The 27,310-nt window shown below is 42.9% G+C and overlaps 1 protein-coding gene across 12 annotated transcripts in view; it reads right to left on the reverse strand.

Moving 5' to 3' along the window:
* Positions 1–27,310, reverse strand: part of SRPK2 (SRSF protein kinase 2) — a 212,137-nt gene that overhangs the window by 102,344 nt on the left and 82,483 nt on the right. Inside the window, exon 2 of one of the 12 annotated variants that reach the window (XM_068276254.1) lies at positions 17,620–17,683. The exons of 10 other annotated variants lie outside the window; for them this stretch is intronic. In XM_068276254.1, the coding sequence (XP_068132355.1) occupies positions 17,620–17,657 (38 nt within the window). In that variant the 5' untranslated portion in view covers positions 17,658–17,683. Of the gene's footprint in view, positions 1–17,619; positions 18,306–27,310 lie in introns of those variants that run through there. One more of the 12 variants, XM_068276253.1, reaches the window with a different exon arrangement.

A 27,310-nucleotide genomic window follows, 5' to 3' on the forward strand; every position in this document is an offset into this window, starting at 1 on the left:
CCTAATGGGTGGAGGTAGGAAATTCCATAGTGTTGGTGCAGCTCTTGAGAAGTCGTGGAGGCGTGCATGGGACTGGGTGATGCGGGGGTGAGGTCAGGCGAAGTTCATTGGAGGAGCGTAGCGAGCGGCTAGGTGTGTACCTCTGAGTGAGATCAGAATGTAGGTTGGACAGGTTTTGGGGACAGATTTGTAAGTCAGGCACAGTATGCTTGAGTATGGTGAACACCGCAACACCCCACCAAAGTCCACGACAGTGCTCGACCTGGTCAGCAAATGCAAGGTACACGAAAAGGAAGGAATGGTCCACACTTGTCTGTGGAATAACACCTTTATTCATCAACTTGTCAAAAAAATCATTGGCAGGCACAGTAAGCTACACTGTGCCTGCCAATGATTTTTTGGACAAGTCCATGAATAAAGGTGTTATTCCACAGACAAGTGGGGACCATTCCTTCCTTTTCAGGCACAGTATCTTGAATCAGATTCTGGACTGGATAGGAAGCCAGTGGAGGGATTCACAAAGGGGAGCTGCTGTGGTGGAGCGATGGGAGGAGTGGATAATTCTGGCTGCTGGATGATGATGGACTGCAGCGGGGAAATTCGGGTCATAGGGAGACCAGACAGAAGGGCATTGCAGTAGTCAAGGTGGGAAATGAGGGCATGGATGAGGAGTTTGGTGGTGGCAGAGGTCAGGAAAGGGTGGATCTTGCAGATGTTATGGAGGTGAAAGTTGCAGGACTTTGTCAGGTTTTGGATGTGGGGAGTGAAGGAAAGTGCAGAGTCCAGGGTGACACCCAGACAGCGAGTTTCAGAGGTAGGGCGAATGGTAGTATGGTTAACAGTGACATGCACATCTGGGAGGTTTAGGCATGGCCGGGGTGGGAAGATCATAAATTCCATTTTGTCTAGATTTAGTTTCAGGAACCTAGCGGACATACAGGAGGAGATGGCTGATAGGCAGGAGGAGACCTTGTCCATGGTAGTGGTGGATAGGTCAGGAGTGTAGAGGTAGATCTGGGTGTCATCTGCACACAGATTATAGTTAAAACCATGCACAATGTAAAAACGTTTACGTGCATTTTAAAGTATGAAATATTACAAAGCATATGCATTAAAACATGAGCTTCAACTGGGGGTTAAAAAAAAAAAAAACCCCTTCTAAAAAGGGTAATCTATTCCCATTCACTAATGCCTATGTCTGTTGAATCCCACAAATGCCATATGGTGCTTTGACAGTTTCTGGTGTATGCAAAGTAATTTTAGATGTTATGAATGAACTGCCAGAAACACTTGCTTTAACAATAAAAAAAAAAAAAAAGGCTGTAAGTAATCTTTAACGGTTTTAGACTAATAAATCAGCAAAGACACAATGTAGTTCATTACTTTACATCACAAGTCAACCACAATTATTTGGAAGAGTAAAATACAAAGCTACCAGGACAGCAGAGTAGTCACATCTTCAGTGTGACATCCTTTAATAGCGTTAGAAGATAAGCCTTCCCCCCAGTATCACCGGAATATATTTTGTTTCACTACATGCTAACACACGTCACAAGGCCCCATATTTAACCTTTGAATATTTAAAATGAATATCAGTACTACATTGCATCTAGTTAGGTTCCAGATATAAACCCCAAAAATAAAAGGAAAAAGGTTTGATTCCCATTTTGTTCCCTGCAAGGATTACAGATGTGAAAACACTACATAACTACACGCTTGTATGGGTCTATCCTTGCTCTCACCTAGTGTTCCTTGGTAACTAAATATATACATCTCTATTCTACTCCTGCGCACCTTTTAAAGATGCTTTATGCAATACGCAAACTTCACTTGTGAACATAAACCTGTAGATACATATTTTTTATGTATAAAATTATTTGCACAGCACCATAAACTTGTAAATAAATAAATTAAATTATGCATGTGTCATTAGCTATTTGGTCCACTACTTTACTATAACCCACTCACCACAGATCCCAATAATTATGGCAAACTACCAGACTTATAATAGTAATGTATAGTACTGCTTTTCTTTTTTATTCATGGATAGCTTCCTTATTGAGTTCAGCTTTATTTCTGTATATCCATGGCAGTGTATTAAACCAGGTTTTCTTTTGGCACTTCTTTTTTGTTTGGGATGTATGCTTACTATTCTCAAAAGGCAACAGTATTCCTGAAATGGTCAATTGCTGCAGGGGAAGTTCAGATCTTCCTCTTCAAAGATGGCTACCAGGAAAAATAGAAAAAAACATCTTGATGATACCAGAGAGATGTGAGGATTTTAGTATGTGAACGCAGCATAGAATATACTGCAGATCTGTAGAAAGATAAGAAGCCTTGAAAAAGACTGCTGCAGCTTCTTATGCACGACTTCTGACTGTGTGTGGCAGCCTATTGGCTTAACCACTTCTCTACCACAGGTTTTTTCCACTTCAAAAGCTTTTCCCATTCATTCGGTAATAACTATCGCTAATTGTCACACTGAAATGATCGATATATTTTTTGCGGGACAAACTAGGCTTTCTTTGGGTAGTAGTTTATGCTAAGAATTAGATTATTTTATATGCATTTGACAAGGAAGAAAAAAAAAAATGAAAAAAAAAACACCATTTCTCAGCTTTCAGCCATTGTAATTTGAAAATAAAATGTGGTATTGTACATAAAACAGACACATTTTATTTGCCCATTTGTCCCGGTTATTACCAGGACTGTGGAGTCGGAGTCGTGGCAATTTTGGGTGCCTGGAGTCGGGAAAAAAATGCACCAACTCAGACTCCTAATGAATTTAAACTGTAATTAAAGTAGAAAATATGATAAAATGTTCCATTTCTCAGATAATAGTCCTCATAAATAATTTATACATACAGTAATAGCTGTGCTTAGTCCACAAAAATGAAATAAACCAATCAAAATTAGTTACTTGTGCTGCTTCAATAAAGCAGTCCCAATATTTTTAAAGTCAGATATACACATCTGATTGCGACTGTATATATGATGTTTATCTCATATATACACTAAATAACATCTATGCTGTAATTCAGGGGTCTCAAACTCAATTTACCTGGGGGGGGGGGGGGTCGCAGGAGGAAAAGTTAGGATGAGGCTGGGCCGCATAAGGAATTTCACAATCGCGGCGCATCGCCGCCTCTGCCCGCCCCTCTCTTTTCCTTCAGAGAGGGGCCGGGAGAGGCGGCGATCCGTGCGGCGATTGACGTCAGGAGGGGCAGAGCTGAAGCTGAACGCTCTGCCCGTTCCAGGAAATGCCGGCGGATTGCCTCCCGGGCGATTTGGGGGCTCTGCAGCCCTCGTTTAGCGGCGGGGATGCGGCGGATTACTTGGGAGCACTGAAGTGAACTATAAGGAAGCTTTTGCCGGCGAGGGCCACAAAATATTGCATCGAGGGCCGCAAATGGCCCACGGGCCGCGAGTTTGAGACCCTTGCTGTAATGTGATGTGTAGCCGTGTCACTAATAGAGATGTTAAATGAGATGGAAATAATTCTGCGTTGATTCTGATTTATGCAAATGTACACACTCTTTGCTCATGAAATCAAATAATTTGATATGTTGTTAAAATTTGATTAAGTGACTACGAATTAAATGGTACCTGAGAAGGATGAAAAGAAAAGTTTTATATATACCTGAGGCTTCTTCCAGCCCCCTTCAGGCTAATCAGTCCCTCGCTGTCCACCTCCACCACCTGGATCTTCTGCTATGAGTCCTGGTAATTCATCCAGTCAGCGTTGTACGGCTGCATGCCGCTTCCACAGCCAGGAACGTTCTTCACCTGCGCAATAGTGCTGCGCAGATGTAGTACGCATGCGCACCACGCCAGACTGGCTCAAGTACCTGGACTCATAGCAGAAGATCCAGGTGGCAGAGGAGGACAGCGAGGGACTGATTAGCCTGAAGGGGGCTGGAGAAGGCCCCAGGTATGTATAAAACTTTAATTTCATCTGTCTCAGGTTTACTTTGTTACACATACATATGCACGCCCCACAGAGCTGCAGGGAATCCACTGAAAATGTTGTGCACATTGAACACAGAGGTGTTTATCACCCATAAACCTGGTTCAGATTGTGCATGAAGAATGTGTAATAGAGGAAGAATCGCCTTATTCCCCTGCAGAGTACCTGCACATCATTCTTACATGTACCCACAGTTACATTGCCTAGGGCCTGATAGATGTCTTTTTTCCGGTCTGTACCTTTTACAAGTACTCTTACCAAGGACTAGTTGTAGTCTATGACTAAAAGGAATAAATATGGCTCCATATCCTTCTCACTTCAGTTGTCTTTTAAAATTCCGAAGCCTTGGCAGTTAAGAGACGATTTTCATGTTACATACTTTCAATCAACAAGATTGAAATATGCAAATTAGAGGAGTTGGAGTCAAGGAGTCGGTGGAATCCTAAACTGAGGAATCGGAGTCGGTGGATTTTTGTACCGACTCCACAGCCCTGGTTATTACAATGTTTAAATTGTGTCCCTAGAACAATGTATGGCAATACTATTTTATTTTAGGTTAGGGGTGAAGGAGTTAGAAAAATAATGAAAATGCATTTAATTTTAGTGTTTTTAGTTTAGTTTTAAGTGTATAATGGTGTATTTGGAAGTAGTTTAACTTTTTGGCCACCAGATGGTGCTATGCTAACTGTTTTCTAAAAATAGAAAACAGAATCAAGTATTTACATGTGTTTGCAGGTGTTTATAAACAAGGACGTGGCAGAAGTTGCTAAGCGCTTAAGGGTAAACTGGCGTGAGAGGTATTTGGTGGCTGCCATATTTTATTTTATTTAAAACAAAACCAGTTGCCTGACAGTTCTTTCTGGCTACAGTAGCGTCTGAAACACACACCCGAAACAAGCATGCAGCTAATCTAGCCAGATTTCAGTCAGAACACAGATATGCATGTTTGTCCAGGGTCTTTGGATAAGGCTGCTTTCACAGTGAGACGTTACAGGCGCACGTTAGTGCAGCCTGTAACGCAGCCCACCGCACAGTAATGAAAAATCAATGGGCTGTTCACAGTGCCCACGTTGTGTTACATTGTAACGCTTCACGTTATTTTAAAGTGCTGCATGCTGTGCGTTCTACGTGGCTAATCAGCGTCAGACTGTTTGCACATGCTCAGTAGTATTGTAAGGGGAGGACTCCCCCTCTTCCAGGCACATGGCTAATTAATATTCACTGCACGGTGTGACGTGCAGCGTTTACTTCCTGGAGCGCCGCTCTGTGCGGCGATTGGCCGGCAGGACCACGTGATGCCGCATGCGTCCAAGAGTATGCACCACAAGACGTGTGAAGAGCCGCTCAACGCGGCTCAATGTAACGTCCAGCTACAACCCCACTATGCGTTGCATTAGGTGCACGTTATGCGACTGTATGCTTACTGTAGAACCTAATGCAACGTCTTAGGGCTCGTTTCCACTATCGCGAATCCGCATGTGTCCAACGCATGCGGATTCGCACATGGTATACAAGTGAATGGGCCTGTTTCCACTGTTGCGTTGGTGATGTGCGTTTTTTTGAGCGGTGAAAAAACGCACAAAAGAGCCAACGAATTCGCCTGAGAGTGGAATGCATGCGAATCACATGCAATGTATTTAATAGGGAAATCGCATGCGTTTTCCCCATGCGTTTTTTGCCGCGAATTCGCATAGGTACCGATGTAAATTCACACAGGCAGTGACATGGTTAAAATCGCATATACCCTCACCTATACGAATTCGCGGCAAAAAACGCACGGGGAATCGCATCCGCATGCGATTTCATCAGCGGTGGAATCCAGGCGATTCCGCATCGCAATAGTGGAAACGAGCCCTTAGTGGGAAAGTAGCCTAAAAGTATTAGATGCAGATGATCAGCAGGACAGCCAATCCAATTGCATTGTTTAAAAGGAAATAAATATGTCTGTCTCCATATTCCTCTCTGTGCTTTAAAAGGATAACCATTTTACACACACATTGTTCTGCGAGCTGTAAACAAAGCTACAGAGAAAATAAAGCCCTGTGTAGTACACAAGATGCATAGCTTTCCAGAACCAGGAGCCTGGCTTGCCGATCAGGACTTTCTACTGCATGGGTATCATTTCCTTGGGCACCTGTGTTGCTAGAAGCTTTATCTGAACCTAATAGAAAACCACATCCAATGAACTTCCTCCCAGCTTTCCTCTGTAGGCCAGAGCTTCATTGGACATCCTAAACAGGAAGTCCAATTTACTATTCTGATTCACTCTGGGGGCAAGCAGGTAATTACATATGCACATATTCAGATATACTGTGCCAACTGCATAAATATTACGGTATCAGCAACTGATAGTGGGTTCGCACATAAATAAGATTCCAGGATAAAAAAATACACAGTCTTTAAAGATAGCAGTGGTCACTCCATGTAAGTTTAAGCACCGACGTCCCCCAGTGAACTTTCCCAGGAGCATGCAAACTACATGAGCGCTCTATTCCGTCTATTCCAGCCGTCTATTCCAGGACGTCAATGCAGACTGGCTCCGCTCTACGCTGTTTCGTCCATTAGGACTCATCAGTGGCCCCTATAGAGGAAGCCAGCAACAACAGGAGATACTTCAGGTATCCAGCCAAAATAATAAGGAACAACTGTTTAAGCCAATAACAAATGCGCAGTATTTCACTTTTTATTACTGAATTCACTCCAGTGAGGATGGAGATGTGGAGAATGTGAGAAAGCAGGTGACACGTGTGTTCCGTTACAGTATTTTATTGCAAGGGACCACAAAAACAATGAAAGTCTATGGAGACCTTCACGTTTAACCTCCCTGGCGGCCGTGGGAGTTTTCTTTTTTTTTTTTCTTCATGTAGCTAGCCTAGCTACACGATTCCCCCTCTCTGCGGCATCCCTCCCACCCCTCCAATCACCGCTGGCGATCAAGCCCATCCGGAAATCCCATTCTGAACGAGATTTCCTTCAGGGCTTCCCCCGTCGCCATGGCGACAAACGGAATGACGTCATCGGCATTGTGACGTCACAGGGAGTCCCGATCCACCCTATAGCGCAGATTGGCCAGGCTGCGCACGGGGTCTACGGGGGGGCCCGCTTTCGCGGCGGGCAGCGGTGGATCGGCGGTGAGCGGAGAAACACGCAGCTAGCAAAGTGCTAGCTGCGTGTTTCAAAAAGAGAAAAAAAAATTATTCAAATCGGCCCACCAGGGCCCGAGCAGTGCCCTGTGGCGTTACTGGACGAGCTGAGCTCGTCCGTTTAACGCCCAGGAGGTTAAAGAAAATCTGTAGCGATAAAAACCTCCCCTAGGGGGTACTTACCTCGGGTGGTGGAAGCCTCCAGATCCAATTGAGGCTTCCCCCGTCCTCCTCAGTCCCACGACGGCAGCGAAAAAGCCCTCCCGGAGCGGCGGCGATGTAAATATTTACCTTTTGGCTCCAGCGCAGGATCCGTTCCTTACCATGGAGATAGGCGAAAATAGCCGATCTCAGTCAGGCCGCTCTACTGCGCAGGTGCAAGTCTCCTGCACAGTAGAGCGGACCGGACGGAGTTCGGCTATTTCCGCCTATCTCCATCAGAAGAGCCGAAACAGCGCCCCCCGCTGGAGCCTGGAAAGGTAAATATAGAACAGGCCGTCGGGCTGCTGTTCGGAGGGCTGCAGCGAGACCCCCGTGGGACAGAGGAGGATGGGGGAAGCCTCATTAGGCTTCCCCCTCCCACGGTGAGTACCCTTCAGGGGACGTTTTTCTTGTTACAGTGTCTCTTTAAAGCAGTTTGTTGCAGTGCACCAGAACTATCTGATCTGACGCAAAGGCTGCAGCGTGTTACTGCAAGCACAGCACTTAATGCCTGGAGCTTGGGGTAATGTAAGTCTATGGGACAGATCAGACAGATGGTGGCCCCTATCGTGGTCAGCCTCCCCTCCTTGATGCCGCTGTAGCCCTAGTTCTGCCCACTCGGCATGCCCACACAGCTGTGCACAGCAGACGACAACGGGAGCATACTGGGTGTGCAGTTACTAATATTTCTGAACCGCACATACCCAGGTCACTTTTGGTGTGTGTGTGTGTGTGTGTGTGTGTGTGTGTGTGTGTGTGTGTGTGTGTGTGTGTGTGTGTGTGTGTGTGTGTGTGTGTGTGTGTGTGTGTGTGTGTGTGTGTGTGTGTGTGTGTGTGTGTGTGTGTTTATATGTATGTATTTGTTTAGGTCCACGTTGTCAAAATAAAGACATTAACAAAAACTAATTTCACACACATGGTTCAAATCTGAATGAAACCTGAAATGGTAAACAGGCTGATCCACAGATAAGCCCTTTTCACCCAGTCACTAAGTTTAGATGGCCAGCCAGCTCTAGGAAGTGCCTGAGCTCAGTTTTGAGCTTCATGGCAAAGGATGTGAATACTTATGTACATGTGCTTTCTCATTTTTTTATTTTTAATAAATTTGCAAAGTAAACCATTATGGGGTGTTGTGTGTAGAATTCTAAGGGAAAATTGATTTATTCTATTCTGGAATAAGGCTGTAACATAATGTGAAAAAGTGATGCGTTGTGAATACTTTCTGGATGCATTATAAGACATTTTGCTGGAAACCAATATAATCAATGTCACCATGTAATCATTATACAGTACTGGGTACTAATGTCCTCCACAAAAATTACTACTAGGCTTGGCTCACAGGGCACTTATCACCGTAGGAAATGTTGTGGTAAATTAAATGTTTGGCCTGTTGCCTGAAGTTAACACCTACATTTGTTTAGAAATATCTTAATTGGAAAAGCCAACAGTTACCTTTTAGCTGTTTCCAAGTTAGTGGTCATGCCAAATGACTTCTCAGACATGCACGTTTGGATCAAAGCTAATGCCACAGGGAACAGACATACAAGAGGTAGAATTCTGTTCACTTAAATGATCTTTTGTAATGGTTTCTGGTGGCAGTTTAGAAGCAATCCTTGTACAGACATACAGCTAGGCAACGGGGGGGGGGGGGGGGGAGAGACTAGCAGTATATCTGTCCAAAGATTATTTGTAAACTAGCACCTGAAGAAACTAGGTTTTATTAGCACTGGTTAAATGTAGTGATGAGCCCACAGGTAAGAAAAAAAAAAAAAAAACGATCCGAATCCGTGATTCTAATGAAGCTTAATTGCGGCAGGTGTATGCATGGGGGACAGGGGTTTAATTACCCAGATTTCTGTGCACTTTTAAGCGTATCACACGTGTCCAATGGGACGCGTTCCACGACTCAATACCGCGCACTTCCACCTTCCAGCCAAAGGAGGAAGTGCGCGGTATTGAGTCGTGCAACGCGTCCCATTGGAAGCGTGCGAGCGTGTGATACGCATAGAAGTGCACAGACATCTGGGTAATTAACCCTATGTCCCCCATGCACACACCTGCCACAATTAAGCTTCATTAGAATCATGGATTCGGATAGTTTTTTACCCGTGAGCCCATCACAAGTTAAATATATCTAGCCAGTTCAGGTCACATTGAAACTATTAGAGTCCTTTCCCACTGTGCACACTGCAATACTATTGCAACAGTGCCAAAACGTTGCATCACATGAGACGTGTGGTGCGACCAAACAGTAGAATGAAAGTATATTTCACTGCCCCTATAAAAGCGCACAGCATACTGAGCACTTCAATGGGACCCACTGCACCCTATGTGAACCTACCATAAAAATATCATTGCTTTGCATTGGGATATTGTCTGTTGTGACGGAATCCATTGGATTCAGTGTGAAAGGACCCTTACATGTAGCTTAAAGCAGAATTCTGTTTAGACGTAGGGTTTGCTTGCAATTCTATGTATTACACAGCACCAGATACATAGAAGCATCAGATAATTCATATACCGTAAGATGTTACCACCAATTATTTGTGCTGTAGTGGGAGATCACACTTTTGCACACATTTCAGTGTGCTGTCCAATTCAGTTTAAAGAATGCAGTCAGTATGACAGGAAAACCAATGGCTGGGTCACCTGCTTTGCTTAGTGTAAATGACTTAGCAGCAAGCAAGCATAAGAAGTTGAGTGATAGTAGTAAGGTTTTATATTACTACCTGGGCATCGCTGGAGAGAAAAGTTTAGGTCCACCATGTGCAGGGTCAGTCAGGTTTTCCATGGCATTCGCAACATGATATTACAGTTACAGAGGAACTGTAGTGAAAATAACGTCATAATATTTATAAATTATTTAGTCATTGTTTGTCCATTGTAAAATCTCTCCTCTCCCTGATTTACATTCTGAAGTTTATCACAGGTTGTGACATCTTTAGTACTGCCAGTTGATCTCTACAGACTGTTCATTTACTTAAAGTTCTATGCACAGAGGGAGATACTGCTTGCATGGCAGTTGGAAACGGCTGTTATTTCCCACAATGCAACAAGGTTTATAGACAGCAAACTGTCAGGGCCATGGCCCTTGCAGCACACTGTGGGAAAAGTTTCACCACAATATCAGCCAGAGTGCCCTCTGATGATCTATTTGAGAAAAGGTCCTGGCAAAGGAGGTTTCGGCTACTGATTTAGGATGAAGTTCAATCCAATGAAGTTCAATTCCAGTCCAATCCGGAGTTTATTAAAGAGACCCAGAAATCAGAGAATTGCTGTATTTTTACTTACCCGTGGCTTCCTCCAGGCCCATAAGCATGGATGTGTCCCTCGCTGTCGCCATTCAGCAGCAGTCAACCCTCGGTATGCGGCTCAGTCGGACTCAGTCTGATTGAGCGACGTCAGTCGGGGCCTTCTGCACTTGCGCAGAAGGTCCACTGCTGACGTCACTGAGCCGCTTACCGGGGATGATTTCAGTTGAACGGCGTCGCTGAGGAGGATGGCGAGGGACGCATCCATGCTTATGGGGCTGGAGGAAGCCCCAGGTAAGTATAAAAAAAAATAAAAATAATATATATATATATATATATATATATATATATATATATATATATATATATATATATATATGTATATATATATATATATATATATATATATATATATATATATATATATATATATATATATATATGTATTAATATATTTATTAATAATAATAATATCTCTCATCTCTGGGTATCTTTAAAGGGAACCAGACACGAACAGAGTACAAAAAAATTAAAAAGCTTTTATACATACCTGGGGCTTCCTCAAACCCCATAAGCCTGGATCGCTCCCACGCCGCCGTCCTCCGCTTCCTCTATCACCGGTACCGGGTCCCGTCATTTCCGGCGGACGCGACCATTTTTCCACATACACAAGGTCTCCCTCCATACCCTTACACATGCGGCTGCGTAGTGTGGTGCCACACGCGTAAGGATATGGAGGGAGCACCTGTGATGCGGAAAATTGGCCGCGTGCTTCCGCCGACTGGCCGAAAGTACGGGACCCGGTACCGGCGGATACAGGTTCTCTTTAACCCTCCTGGCGGTCTAATGATTTCCGCCAGGAGGCAGCGCAGCAGTTTTTTTTTTTTTTTTTTAAATCATGTAGCGAGCCCAAGGCTCGCTACATGATAGCCGCTGCTCAGCGGCATCCCCCCGCCCGCTTCGATCAGGAAATCCCGTTCAAAGAACTGGATTTCCTAGAGGGCTTCCCCCGTCGCCATGGCGACGGTGCGGGATGAGGTCACCGACGTCGTGACGTCATTGGGAGTCCCGATCCACCCCTCAGCGCTGCCCGGCACTGATTGGCCAGGCAGCGCACGGGGTCTGGGGGGGGGGGCGCGCGCGCGACGGATAGCGACGATCGAGCGCGAGGCGGCGGCGATCGGTGTGCTGACGCAGCTAGCAAAATGCTAGCTGCGTTCAGCAAAAAAAAAAAAAAAAAAAATTAAGCAAATCGGCCCAGCATGGCCTGAGAAAACCTCCTGCGCGGCTTACCCCGAACTACGTTCGGGGTTACGCCAGGAAGGTTAAAGGGACTCTGTAACAAAATTTTCAGCCTTATTTCTTCTATCCTATAAGTTCCTATACCTGTTCTAATGTGGTCTGTGTTTCTGCAGCCTTTTCTAGTTTAACAGTGGCTGTGTTATCTCTGTTATATGATCTAATCTTCTCTCTTCTGTCGGCTGAGGCTGGAATGTGTGGAATGTGCTGCACTGCTTGTCATTGGCAGAAGCTATACACACCCTCTCCAAGCTCTGTATGAGTCAGAGACTGAGCTACTCTCAGGCCTATCACACTCTAGTTAGAAGCCATGTCTTGTTTGTAAACACTGCCTAAAAATGGCAATTACAAGCCAGGATTGCAGCAGGGAGTGGCAGAAACAGCAAAGAGGGGCCCAGGAGAACATAATGAATAGAATGGTATGCTTTTTATTGTAAGAATTTTAGAGTACAGATTCTCTCTAAGGACAAGGAAAGTGATGTTAGGGCTGCTTGTAAGCACTATGGCTTATCTACACAATCAGTTTAATAGCTTTGATCCCACTTCACATTTAGCTTAAAGGAGTTATCAGGCAAAAATAGCCCAAATGGGCTTTACACACCTGGGGCTTTCTCCAGCCCCTTGCAGCCGACTGTCCCACGCCGACCACTCCGCTCCCCGCCACTGTCACGGCCTCCTTATTCAGGCCGACCGCTGGGTCGGCCTTACTGCACCTGCACAGTTCGCCAAGGCCCATGTGGCTGTGATTGACAGCGGTGCTTCAGTAAAGCCCATTTGGGCTATTTTTGCCTGATAACTCCTTTAATAAATTAACTTACTTTAACCTGCACATGATTCAAAACTTATTACAATGGCAACAAACTATACAAACAATCATACTAGAACACAAGAGCTAAAATATTGTTAATTGCAACAGAATCTGTGCACAACTGATAAGGTCAGCCGTATCAAAATTGCTCTAAAAAAAAAAAAAAAAAAAAAATTGTTGGCAACAATGTTAAACATCATCCTTCTTCTTTTGGCTTGCTTGTTTCCTGTGTATGTAAGTTTGGTTTAGTTACTGCAGGTTTCTACATAATTATAGAAACCACATCATGTAAACAGCAATGAGCTACTAAACATGGACAAGTCATTTGTCATGCTAACAATACAACACAGAGCAAATTACACAGCATATAATAATTATGTAGTATTTACTGCTTATATCTATTAGCCCAACTTACAATTCAGGCATTCTCCACAAACCCCTGGCCCCTTCCTGCCACATGCAGCCGTGTTATTCTGGGACATGGCACCTACCTCCTCTGCTGGGAGGTTGCAGTGAGAAAAGGAGAGCAGCAAATACCTTGCTTGTGCCATCAGCTTGAAATTAAAGAGGCACTGTAGTGAAATATAGTAGAGGGCAGTAAATTAATCAGGATCCACTTTTATGGTAATTTTCCTGGTTTCAGCATCAGAAATACTTCCTATACCTTGCTGTATATTTTTACACAGCCCCACTCTCCCAGTGATGCTTAGCCTAGGCTGTTTAGCTTTGCGGAATTCTTGTTCTAGAACATTCAGCGAGGACAGACATTATTTTCTATTGTTTCTGAACCCTCCAACACAATCAATTTTGAAACAAACAATTCACAGAGATCACTTGACAGGATTAAAGATGTTGCCACCGGTGATACATTTCAGAATGTAACTCAGGGTTTACAGTTCCTCTTTAAAGGAAACCCGAGGTAAGAGGGATATGGAGGCAGCCATTTTATTTTCTTGTAAACAATGCCAGTTGTCCGGCAGCCCTGTTGCTCTTCTGGCATAAGTAGTGTCAGAGTCAAAACCCTGGAACAAGCTAATGGCAAATCAAGTAAAATCTGAGTCAGCTGAGTCCTGTACCTGATCTTGCTTGTTCAGGGTCTGTAGCTAAAAGTATTAGAGACTTATTAGAGTATTAGATGACTGCCAGGCAATTAGATTTGTTTAAAAAGAAATAAATATGGCATCCTCCATATTCCTCTCACCTCGGGTTCCCTTTCAGGTATTTGTATTTTAAAAAGACACCTCATCTGCAACCATGATGGGACATTATGTTTGAAAATTTGATGATACTTAGGGCCCTTTTCCACCTGCAATCGCTAGCGTTCACGCTGAACGCTAGCGATTGCTGAATCGCAAAACCGGCGATTCCCCCGACGTTTGCGGCCGCGATTTTGCTATGCTATGCACTGCATAGCAAAATCGCGGCAATTATCGCTCCGCCGCGCGTTCGCGTTCCCCGCAAAAACGAATCGCGGTAGTGGAAATGACCTACCGCGATTCCCATGTTAAAAAGCAAACCGTAGCGATTGTAAAATCGCTAGCGGTTTGCGTTTTTGCGATTCAGCATCGCAAACGCCGCTAGTGGAAAAGGGCCCTTAAAGTCCAATACAGCCTAGCAAGCTAGCTCTAGTGAACATGAAGCTGTGTAAAAATGTTTACGGAGTAAGACTCCAGGCAAAAGCTGCAAATTGCAACTACCCTTGCCATCTGCCAAATAGCAGCAATTTATTTTAAAAAGAGAATCTGTACTCTCAAATTCTTACAGTAAAAAGCATACCATTCTATTCATTATGTTCTCCTGGGCCCCTCTTTGCAGTTTTGCCGCGATCCTGGCTTTTAATCGCCGGTTTTAGGCAGTGTTTACAAACAAAAACATGGCTGCTAACCAGGAAGAGAGGTTTGTATATATACAGTATACTACAAGTTTTTTTTATTAAATCGAGAATTATCTGCACTCCAGTCTGGGATTCTCACAGTTCTCAGCATGAGACAGGCAGCTCCTTTCCCCCTCAGAGAGCTCTGTCTGAGTAGTAAACAAAGCACATAGAGCCTGCATGGGGAGTGAAGGGGGCGTGCATAACTTCTCCCTATCACAGCAGAGGCAGCACATTCCTCCCTGGCTCGACAAAGAAAAGAAGATTAGATATATTACAGAAACAGTGTAACTAGAAAAGGCTGCAGTAATATCCAGACCTCATTAAAACAGGTAAAGGAACTTATAGGATACAAGAAATAAGGCTGAAAATGTTGTTGCAGAGTCTCTTTAACAAACCCCCACATCACCGTGTTTTTTGCTAATCTCAGGACAGGAATTTTGTTAGTAAGTCGGCCCCAAAATTATTTTGGGATAATGTGCAGCCTTGTTTAACTGTTCATGGTGGTCTCCTCTTCATTTTACCACCATTCTCTTGTCTAAAATAGACCCATGCTGAGAGAAAAAAAAATGTAATTGCCATACTCGTTTCCACAGGCTTTGATACTGATGTTTTGTGTTAATACATGAAAGCATAACTTTATTCACAATAAGTACAGATATCAGTTAGCCCTCCAATGCCCATCAAAAACTAAACTGAAGTTTCTACCTAGAATTTCCACTTACAGAGATTTCGGCCACTGTGGCCTAGTTCAGCTCCAATCCAGGAACTGAGCTACTGGAGCTGAACTAGGCCCTCCAATAATCTCCAACCCCCAAGATGGGAAAAGAGCATGCTAGACAGATGATCCTTTCCTAAAAGCTGGGGAAATAAGAGATCCAATGTCTCGAAGATGGTCTGGGCAACAAACCAATGTTTGTGTGAGCTGTGTCCAAGACTGGGATGTAGCAACTCTCCATGCTGCATTTTCCTGCCTGATCAATACTGTACATCCGTACAGTGGGAAGTATACTGACTTCTCCCACTTCTACAGAAATTACTTCTGCTCAGACAGGCTGAGCATACATGTTCACAAACACCTGTAGTTTGCTGATGAACTGTGTTTTGCATGGTAACAACCATGTAATGCCAATGTCCAGCTAGAGTAAGGAATGCCATACATTCAACAGCTTCTACTCCAGTTGTGCCCCTAATAGTGCCTGTGCCTGGCTGGCTAGCACTTCTGCGAGGGTCTTCACCGCAAGAGCTATTCTCTGCAAGAAATGGGAATTCTCTCCTAATGTTTGTGTGAGCTACATCTAACATGACACAACCATACCAGCAGGCTAAATGATCTCTCACGCATATGGCCCTAGTTTGTCAGACACAGTTGTTGGACTGTGAGCTCCTCTGGGGTCACGGACAAGTGTGAATGATTGTACATACTCTGTACTGTATAATGTGTCAGTTCTAAATAAATACAATAAATGTATGTCACCAATAAAAAAATATAGTAGTAAGGGCTAGGGTCACAGTGGTCAGTTGCATAACGCACGAGTTGCAATGAGTGCGAACTACAATGGAGACTAGGCATAGACTTTATACAAAGCCTGCATGCAGCATATTAGAATAACACGATCCTTTACAATTTTGTGCTGTGAACAGGCCCATAGAATTGTATGGGAAGTGAGTTGACATGCAGAATTATTTTGCAACACAACTGACCACTGTGAACTAGCCCTATTTCGCTAAGGCTAGGTTCACAGTGCGCAGTTGTATTGCAGAATAAATAATTATGTCAATTCACTGCCCATACAATCCTATGGGCCTGTTCACAGTAAAGGGTCATAACTGATCGCATTTTTCTAACTCGCTGCATGCAGGAAGTCTATGGTCCAGTCTCCATTGCAGTTCACACTCATTTTAGTGCATTAGAATGCGTGCGTTATGCAAGTGACCACTGTGAATCCAGCCTAAATAGAAAAAAAACTGTGAAAAAAAATAATCTTTTGCAGTTTACATTATGAAGTCCATGACTATCCACTAAAATGTACAAGTGAACTATTATCCATGGCTATCCTCTAAAATGTACATGTGAACTATGGTGCTTTGAGATGCACATCTGCATCATAAATAATGATAAACAATTGATACATTGCTGTCTTCTGGTTTCTTTGTTGTCTGTCACTTGATTAGCAGCTCAGTGCTGTAATCAAAAAGCAATTTCTCTGGAGCAGAAATTTGTAAAGTCCTATTTGTCATGTCCTAGTTACAGCCAGAGTCACTACAAAACTGACAGCAAACGTACCTGTTGCACATATTAAATACATTTATATCTGCACGTCTACTCTGACCTACATGTCCTTTACCCTCCATTTTGCTTACTATAAAAATGTTTACATATTTCAGGGAGCAGGTTCATTGTTCTGCCTTCCTCTAATTTAAACAGTTAAAGAATTTCTCAATCTTGATGGATGGTGCATGTGAGGGGGGAAGATATTAGTATGAAAGCGTGACTATACTTGCACACCTACAAAATGTGTGCAACTCAGAAATTGTGTGATCGCAGGAACTGTAAACTGTATAATGGGTCATGATTTATCAAATGCCTACAGAGGAATGTCTTTCAGCAGAAAAATATTTATCACATACGTGATAGAAAATGCAAATAGTTCCAGCATATGTGACAGAAATCACTGCATACGTTAAAAAAAAAAAATCTTATATAGATAACAAACAGGACTGCAGTCTGTTATATGTTCTGTCTTGTACAGATTACAATCATTTTGCAAAGGCATTCGGTTTTGTACAACCATCTCCACTGCAGGTGAAGGAGTCAACACAATCACTTCTCATACATGGAATAATATATTCTGTAAATCATTATTTGCAGGAATACAATGCTGAACTTGCATTGGCATGCTGCAGATGCCTGTCTGGTCAGCTCCAATCAATATACACCTTGGAATAAACACACAAAAAAACATACACCTTAAATAACTAAATGCTCAACACTAGAATGATGAACTCTACAGGGAACCGAGGTGTCGGTCCCCAGCTCGCTACATCACTCGTTCATGCCAACGATGCATATGTACCTTTCTGAAGAGGACGACTTCTCAGAGTTAACTGACATCAGCAGCTCAATCTTCTGCTTGGTTTCTGGAAAAATCAGAAAATATTCACCACCAGGACTGTCTGCTGTGTCTTGACTTGCCAAACAATATAAAAATGTACAGTCAAGCGTTTGAGGCTTAATCGTTCCTGAGGCAGAAGAAGCCACTGGATTTGTGGCATCCACAAAAAGGAAAAGAGAAAAAAAAAATGGAAATAAAAAAAAGAAAGAAATCAATTCACTGGTGCTTTTCAGAAAAAGAAAGCTCCAGAGGCATCAGGCCTGGCTGAACTATACACATGACTGTTTATGAAAGCAGGAAGTACCATTTCTTTCAAGCACAGGGGTGTTTCCAGCTCAAGAATGAACGAGCTAGATAAAGCATCAGGTCTTTACTAACTGAAAAAGCTGGCAGGGTGCTTGTAAACAGGATAAATGTAATTTCTTCCTTGCTGTCGCCAGGCACTATTTCCACTGATTAATATCAGTATATAAAAATCAGAAATCCTTCAGTGCACAAATATTCCAGCGTATGTTTGTTAAAAATGCAGATTGCTTTAACATCCAGCATTAGGATGAAGCATTTTCATGTGAAGATGTGAGAAATTTCCATGCATTAGGTGTTTCTCATTTCTCAGATTTCCTGTGCTTCCCCCTCCCCTCAAAAGACACAGTGCTCAGAGCCAGCGAACAGCAACACCCATCAGCACAGCTTAGGATGTTATCATATGCATCCTTACCGAGAGAAAAAAAAAAATGTCCCCGGCTATTAGACGACAGCATCATATGGAAACAAGCCTGTTTTTACCAGACTTATACAGGGGGAGCACTCCATGCCAGCCCTGGATTTTCATGTTTCTCCTAAGCAATTCAAGGTTACTGCAAAGCCAAACAACCATGCTTCCATTTTCCAGACGCTGCTGCTGTATTTCTGCACTGTGTTTCAATGGAGCACGGCTGCTAAATAATGGTGATTTCACAATGTGTGATACATTAGCTCTAGGGCAACAGCCAGAGACTAATTAAATAAAAAGCCAAGCTTTTCCAAGATCTTACAGTTACCTCTAGGTGAAATTATGATATTTATTATAGTGAGAAAACATTAAATCCATAGTTTTCTTAAGATTGGCTGTATTATGCACAAACAAACAGATACCTATCACACACACAGAGAGAGAGAGAGAGAGAGTGTGTTGGCTAATGTCACATGTCTCTAAATAAGTTAATGTGCTCAAAATTTATAGCATAAGCATATATGTGCACACAGAGGGTATTTTCCACCATGTTACTTTCCAAACTCATTTGTTTCTGGCAAATCACTGCTTATTTTAAGAAACAAAATTTACCCGTCACAATGTAAAACATTTCTTGGGGGTCGAGTTCATAAAATAAGAACATAAGAATGCACACCACACTAAAGTGATGACTTATTGATGAATCATATACGTTTCCTACCTACACACCTACAAGCCTCTGCTACATAGGACTGAACATTCATCAGCTTCAGTACAATGTATACAAAGATATATATAGACAGCTGAAGAACATGGCAAACGTTTCTGTATGTAGAGTATTCATACACAAATACAGCAAAAGAAAAAGGTGTCTAAAGAAAATTAGGTAGAAAAAAAAAAATGAATAATGTAGAAATAGTACATCTTTTAAATGTATAACTTAAAAAGGTTTCATAATGCAAGCTTTCAGATATGTGTAGAATACAAAAATTATGACAAAAGAAGCGATAGTTACAGGACTTCAATTCATTGCTATGGGATGTTGATCTTGCACTATGGAATACATATTTTACAATTGTTTACTTGAGTTGTATGCCAGTTTGAGAAACATGTACTTATTTACCAATACTGGATCTCTGTTACATGTGTTGATGTTATGCACTATTAATTACAGGCATTTATACCTAAGGAGAAGAGATTGTTCATGAAACACATTGTTTGATGTTCAATAAAATTCCTTGCTTACACTATTTAAAGTTAACCTCCAGACTAAAAATCTACTCAGCAGCACTAAAAAGGCATTGTGTTTCTTTAACAGTTCCACAGTATCAGAACTTTGTTTTTCTTACCCAAGCCTCATTTTTAGCTGCAGAGTAGTGCTGCTCGGATACCCCTTTTTAAAATCCCAATCCAATTCGAATCCGGATACCCCGATATCAGATCCGGGTCGGATATCAGAGTTCAAAATTTTTCGATCCGAATCGGATATCCAACCTCAGTATCCGGCGAATTCGGATATCTGGATAGAAAACCGGAAGTGGCCTTTCAATTGCTTTAAAAACGTTTTTAGGGTATATGAGGCATGTAGCATCATTATTTTGTAAAGGGGAACACTAATTGATGATATGGGGACTTAAAATCCCCCCCCCCCAAAAAAGGGTCTGTCAATTAACATTAGGCCTAGATTCCAGACAGTGGTCGTGCAGCCCACATTGTGTCCAACCGCACAACTGGGACATGACAGTTTTCAGCAAAGACACCTCCAAAATATTACGCAGCAATTGTGTTTTGGGTTAAATATAGGTGGTATCAGTGGCCTTTGGCACCCTGGCCTGGTGGTGGGAGCTGCACAGGCAGCAGGAGCAGGGCAATGCAGCAGCAGGTGTAATGTGTGCCAGGAGCATGCCGGACGTGGCATGTGGCTATTGGCACTCCCTCCCCCCCAAAAAAAAACAAAAAACACAGCAACAGCACGGATGTCGCATCAGATTCGGAAAAACAAAACAAAACACGAAACCCAGTGGAAATAGGCCCTTATGGTTTCAACATTTGCATCGGTACAGGGGCCAAAGTGTGCATTCACAAAACAATTAGGATCTGATGCATTCCATTCAAGCACAAGGATTTATGCATGCTACAATCATGGAGAGATAAATACTGCGACAAGTACCACCATACTGTTTGGAATTCCTTCTTCTAAACTGGCTAGATCCATGTAGCATACAAAAATACAGACTAAAATGTGGTCCACAAAGGGGGTCTTTTCATTTTCACACATATCTGCAAAGAAAGCGGATGCCCTTTTAAAAGGGCTGGTGGACACTAGAGCGGTTCTGGAGAGTTTTTTAAACCGCTTGGCTAATGAAAGTGAATGGGATGGTGCACACACCAGAGTGGTTCGTTTTTTCCACAGACGCAAACTCGGGGGCTGCAGCATTTTTTAGCGTTGAGGCGTTTCTGCCTCAATGTTAAAGTATAGGAAAGTGGGAAACTGCTCTGAAACCCCTAGATTAGAGCAGTTTTCTAGGCGTTTTTGGTACATAAGCTGTTTAGTAACAGCTTTACTGTAACAATATTTGAAATCTGCTACACAAAAAAGCTCCCAAAAACACTAGGTATGTTTAGAAAACCTCTCTAATGCCCCATTCACACTTAAAAGTGCAAAACATTTTGCGGGAGTGAGGTTTCTGCAATTACACGCGGAAAAGTCACTGGATACTGTGGCGATTTTTCCGCGATCGCATTTAGCGCTTCTATAGCAGTGAAACGCGATCGCCGGGAAATCACCTGAAAATGTTGCATGCTACGCGTTTGGCGATTTGCGTTAATCGCCAGCGATTAACGCAAATCGCCCAAGTACGAACAGACCCATAGGGTTTTATAGCACTGGCGCTTTAAAGAGCCGAAATCGCCAGCAAAACGCTCTAGTGTGAATGGGCCCTAAACATGCCTAGAATCGCTCTGAAAATCTGCTTCAAAAACCTCTAGCGTTAGCAGATCTGCTAGAGGTTTTTGGTGTGCACTGGCCCAAAGATGATTTTAGGGCTGGTGCACACAGAGCGGGTTTTTTGGCGTTTTCACAGCCGCTTGCGGCTGCGGATACGCTTGGTTAATGTATCTCAATGGGGTGGTTCACACCAGAGCGGGAGGAGTTCTGCTGAAACGCATACTCCCAGGGTGAGGCATTTTTTGGATTGCGGAGGCGTTTCTGCCTCAATGTTAAGTATAGGAAGAACGCAAACCGCTCTGAAAAACACCACATCAGAGCGGTTTGCTAGGAGGTTTTGTTACAGAAGCTGTTCAGTAACAGCTTTACTGTAACAATATATGAAATGTACTACACTGAAATCCGCAGCAGCAATCCACAAAACGCCTCAGAAAAATAAAAAAAAAGCGTTTAAAAATCTGCTAGCATTTTGCGGATCCGCTAGCGGGTTTTGGTGTGACCCAGGCCTTAGCCTAGATTTGGATGCGTTCATAGTAATTTAACAAAACATTCTATGTATTCCATATACCGGTAATCTTGGTTGAGCTGAACTCTGTAAAATGATGCCCAAATGGTTCACTTTTTACAAGCACAAATAACATCTGCATCTCATCAAATGAAAAGTCATAACTTAAACTTAACATATGTAAGGACTTCCAGCATACATAAACAAACAATATAGCATTGGCACTGACCCTAAAGTAGCCAGAAAAATAATTTTTTCCAGTATTGATGAAATAGCAACAAAAAATGCAGTACTAAAAAGGGTGTACTGAAAAATCCACATCCCTTTTAGGGCCCTTTTCCACTTGCTGCATTTTGATCCAATTTTTAGAGTTATTGTGATTTTCTGATCACAAGGGCCCTTTCACACTGGCGCAGTGCAGTGGGTCATTTTACCGCACCACACCGCTATGCTAATGAAAGCCTACGGGTGCTTTAATACAGCATGCAGTGCGCTGGAAGTTGCCGATCTACCGCGCAGACAGACGCTACCGCGCGACCTCTGTGACGACCTGCGGTGGACCAGAAGTCATGCAAGTCTATGGGGACGCAGGGATTTTAAAAAAGGATGGCAGCGGTGCAGTGCACATTTTTTTACAATATGCTTCCGCGCACTTCTGTATTTCCCAAACAGGATGTGACCACCATTGAGCGTCCCTTCCTGTTTGGATCGAAGCCAGACGGGGATTAACGCATACTAAAGCAATGATCCCACTGCTGCCAGTATGCAGTATGAAGCCGACTTAAAAGAGAACAGTACATATGGCATTTTTCCTGCATTGGCATTTGGCCAAGTCAATGAGGGTGCCTCCTACCTAATAAAACGCATTGAGGAGAGCTAGGGGAATGACGCGGCAGGGGCCAGGAAGGGGAGGTGTGTGCGTGAGCGCGCGCAAGTGAGTGTGTGGTGGGCATGCAATGAGCTGCGACAGACCTAGCCAGTTTTTAAACGGGCTACGGTCATTAGTGAACAATATTTTCTTGCAATCCAGCAATTGGTGGAAATTGAAAACCAAATTGTCCTGTGAAACCTATCCGAATGTTTGATAAATCGCATCGCATGCAGTTACTTTAGATATAATTATGATTGCAGCGTGCCATCCCAATCACGGAATTGATTATTGAGAATGGTATGAATAATTTTGGACTGTACACTTTTCGCTCAAATGTAAATAAAAGCGGAGAATCCCCTGTTGATGCCAGTCGGTGAAACTAGTCGGAAAGGAGACGAATGGCACCATTGTGTTTACTTGTCCAAGCTGTGTTGTAGAGCGCATGATACTTGTGGGGTTATCTAGGCTATAGGATGTGAGCTACTATGCAAAGTATGAGAGTTTTATCTATTTTATGTTGTGCTTGACGATTTACGTGAAATTAAAAACGGTTTACACTTAGAGCATTTGTTATACTTTGTCTTAACCTAACGATATGGATGGAGTGTACTGGCCACAACTTCATGTGATACCACGACCTGACAGCTCCATAAGGGTGTGATTTTATACCAATAAAGACTGAGGACCTCCTGTGGGATTGATTACTGAGCCATATATTGCTTTGTAGTGCGGGTACTCATAGGCTGCTAAGCCTTTTCATTACTTGGTGATGGTGATGATTCACTGAAGTAGAAGGCCACCAGGGTGCTCATTTCTGCTTGATGAACTAGCATTGTTATTATAAAGCACGGATTTTATTTATTCGATATAATGTCATGGAGAGGCCTTTACAAAGCTGTAAGCTCAAACCAATAGCCAATTTGTGGGCAGCAACTTGTTTTAAGATAAGTCTGTGAGGCAATCCAAAGGATTTAGCTCAAAGTAAAAAAATGTTTTTGTTATAATAATATTATATATACACACACACACACACACACACACACTATATATTATGTAGGAATAACAAATTGTTGGGAGATTTAAAGAGGAACTCCAGTGAAAATAATGTAATAAAAAAAGTGCTTAAAGAGAACCCGAGGTGTGTTTAAAGAATGTTATCTGCATACAGAGGCTGGATCTGCCTATACAGCCCAGCCTCTGTTGCTATTCCAAACCCCACTAAGGTCCCCCTGCACTCTGCTATCCCTCATAAATCACAGCCGTGCTGTGAGGCTGTATTTACATCTGTAGTGTCAGTCTCAGCTGCTCCCCCGCCTCCTGCATAGCTCTGGTCCCTGCCCCCGTCCCTTCCCTCCAATCAGCAGGGAGGGAAGGGATGCAGGCGGGGACCGGAGTTCTGCAGGAGGCGGGGAGAGCAGCAGACTGACACTCTAGAGATAAACACAGCCAGCTCTGACAAGCTGTTTGTCAGCAGCGTGGCTGTGATTTATGAGGGATTGCAGAGGGCAAGGGGACCTTAGGAGGGTTTGGGATAGCAGCAGAGGCTGGGCTGTATAGGCAGATCCAGCCGCTGTATGCAGATAATATTCTTCAAACCCACCTCGGGTTCTCTTTAATTTTTACAATAAATGATGTATAAATGATTTAGTCAGTGTTTGCCCATTATAAAATATTTTAAATACCTGATTTATATTCTGACATTTATCACATGGAGATTGATGTGTATGGCTAGCTTAAAGGACTACTGCAGGAGTCAGGAATCTTTTTGGCTGATAAGAGCCATAAACGCCACATATTTTAAAATGTAATTCTGTGAGAGCCATACAATAGGTTTCAAACTGGGACAGTAGAGCTCACGCCCCTGTTGCCATGGTGACGTGTATAAAGTTGATCCCCTGGGCAGCGGAAGTGTCAAACAAGTCTTCAGGTTCTCTAGGGTTTCAGCAACAGCAATTTCCCAGAGAACCAGACGGGAAACACCGACTAAAAGCTTGTACTAGCTGACTTGGGGGACGAGATCCCCGCACTTTGGCCCAATAGGCTTCCTGTCAAGTGACAGGCAGCCTATTGGGCCAATCAAAGTGCGGAGATCTCGTTTTACAAAGTCACTGGACCTGATGACAGGGTCCAGAGTGGGACAATTGGAGCAGCTGTTCGTTTTAGGGTAGCGCATGTTATGAGTAAGTTAGAAGTGCATGCTACAGCAGTAGCGTGCACTACTTTAAAAATTTTACTTGCGCTGCCACACTGCTTGAGCAGTGTAGCTTAGTGAATCAACCCCTACTGATTTGTCTGTGAGCCAGATGTAGCCCTCAAAAGAGCCACATCTGGCTTCTGAGCCATAGGTTCCCTACCCATGGACTACTGTAACGAGAGGTATATGGAGCTGGCCATATTCATTTCCTTTCAAGCAATACCAGTTGCCTGGCTATTCTGCTAAACCTTTGCTTCTAATACTTTTAGCTATAGACCCTGAACAAGCATGGAGCAGATCAGGTGTTTCTGGCATTGTGAGATCTGACAAGATTAGCTTGTTTCAGGTGTGCGATTCTTACACTACTGCAGCAAAATAGACCAGAAGAGCGACCAAGCAACTAGTATTGCTTAAAAAGAAATAAATATGGCAGCATCCATATTCTTATCACTACAGTTGTCCTTTAAATGTAGGCAACACACCTTTGACTTCAACTGTAAAATTGGGAGTGAGGGGCAATATACAGCCACTCAGATATATCAAAATACCTTTTCTTAACTACTTTGTTATACAAATGTTTCTTGCCACCTCAGAAAAGCTAAGAATTTACAATAAATCGCTGTATTAAAGGTTGTGGAATAATGGAATTCCAACATTCCCAACTGGCCAAGCTAGTAAAAAAACAAGGCCGGAAGTTGCTGCAAGCACACTGCTGATGTCCATAGGAAAAGGCTTCGTGTCTGATACAGGAACACCTGAAGTATGGAGAAATGGTCTACTTGTGGTGTATTATCCATCCAATCTTTGGTTTTGGAGAAGGATTTATTGATGTGAATAGAAATTGTAACGCTAGATTGGTATGGGATAGATTTATTTTTTGTCAAGCAGGGCACAGGCAGAGGATATGGGGGAGGAAGAGATGGAGCGAAAAGTGCATAAGGACTTTTATGGAAAAAGCAGAATGTCATAAATATGTCCACATTGTTTTACCTGCCAATAGATTTTGTCTATAAAGAATAAAATTATACAGTGGTGTGAAAAACTATTTGCCCCCTTCCTGATTTCTTATTCTTTTGCATGTTTGTCAGACTTAAATGATTCTGCTCATCAAAAACCGTTAACTATTAGTCAAAGATAACATAATTGAACACAAGATGCAGTTTTAAATGATGGTTATTATTTAGTGAGAAAAAAACCCTCAAAACCTACATGGCCCAGTGTTAAAAAGAAATTGCCCCTTGAACCTAATAACTGGTTGGGCCACCCTTAGCAGCAATAACTGCAATCAAGCGTTTGTGATAACTTGCAACGAGTCTTTTATAGCGCTCTGGAGGAATTTTGGCCCACTCATCTTTGCAGAATTGTTGTAATTCAGCTTTATTTGAGGGTTTTCTAGCATGAACTGCCTTTTTAAAGTCATGCCACAACATCTCAATAGGATTCAGGTCAGGACTTTGACTAGGCCACTCCAAAGTCTTCATTTTGTTTTTCTTCAGCCATTCAGAGGTGGATTTGCTGGTGCTTTTTGGGTCATTGTCCTGCTGCAGCACCCAAGATCGCTTCAGCTTGAGTTGACGAACAGATGGCCGGACATTCTCCTTCAGAATTTTTTGGTAGACAGTAGAATTCATGGTTCCATCTATCACAGCAAGTCTTCCAGGTCCTGAAGCAGCAAAACAACCCCAGACCATCACACTACCACCACCATATTTTACTGTTGGTATGATGTTCTTTTGCTGAAATGCTGTGTTACTTCTACGACAGATGTAACGGGACACGCACCTTCCAAAAAGTTCAACTTTTGTCTCGTCGGTCCACAAGGTATTTTACCAAAAGTCTTGGCAATCATTGAGATTTTTTTTTAGCAAAATTGAGACGAGCCTTGATGTTCTTTTTGCTTAAAAGTGGTTTGCGCCTTGGATATCTGCCATGCAGGCCATTTTTGCCCAGTCTCTTATGGAGTCGTCGTGAACACTGACCTTAATTGAGGCAAGTGAGGCCTGCAGTTCTTTAGATGTTGTCCTGGGGTCTTTTGTGGCCTCTCGGATTAGTTTTCTCAGCGCTCTTGGGGTAATTTTGGTCGGCCGGCCACACCTGTGGTTCGCTGGAGTCCCAAAGCTTTAGAAATAGCTTTATAACCTCTACCAGACTGATAGATCTCAATTACAGTACTTTTGTTCTCATTTGTTCCTGAATTTCTTTGGATCTTGGCATGATGTCTAGCTTTTGAGGTGCTTTTGGTCTACTTCTCTGTGTCAGATAGCTCCTATTTAAGTGATTTCTTGATTGAAACAGGTGTGGCAGTAATCAGGCCTGGGGGTGACTACAGAAATTGAAATCAGGTGTGATAAACCACAGTTAAGTTTTTTTTTTAACAAGGGGGGCAATCACTTTTTCACACAGGGCCATGTAGATTTGGAGTT

The sequence above is a fragment of the Hyperolius riggenbachi genome, chromosome 3 (genome assembly GCF_040937935.1).
Source record: "Hyperolius riggenbachi isolate aHypRig1 chromosome 3, aHypRig1.pri, whole genome shotgun sequence".
NCBI classification, from domain to species: Eukaryota; Metazoa; Chordata; class Amphibia; order Anura; family Hyperoliidae; genus Hyperolius; species Hyperolius riggenbachi.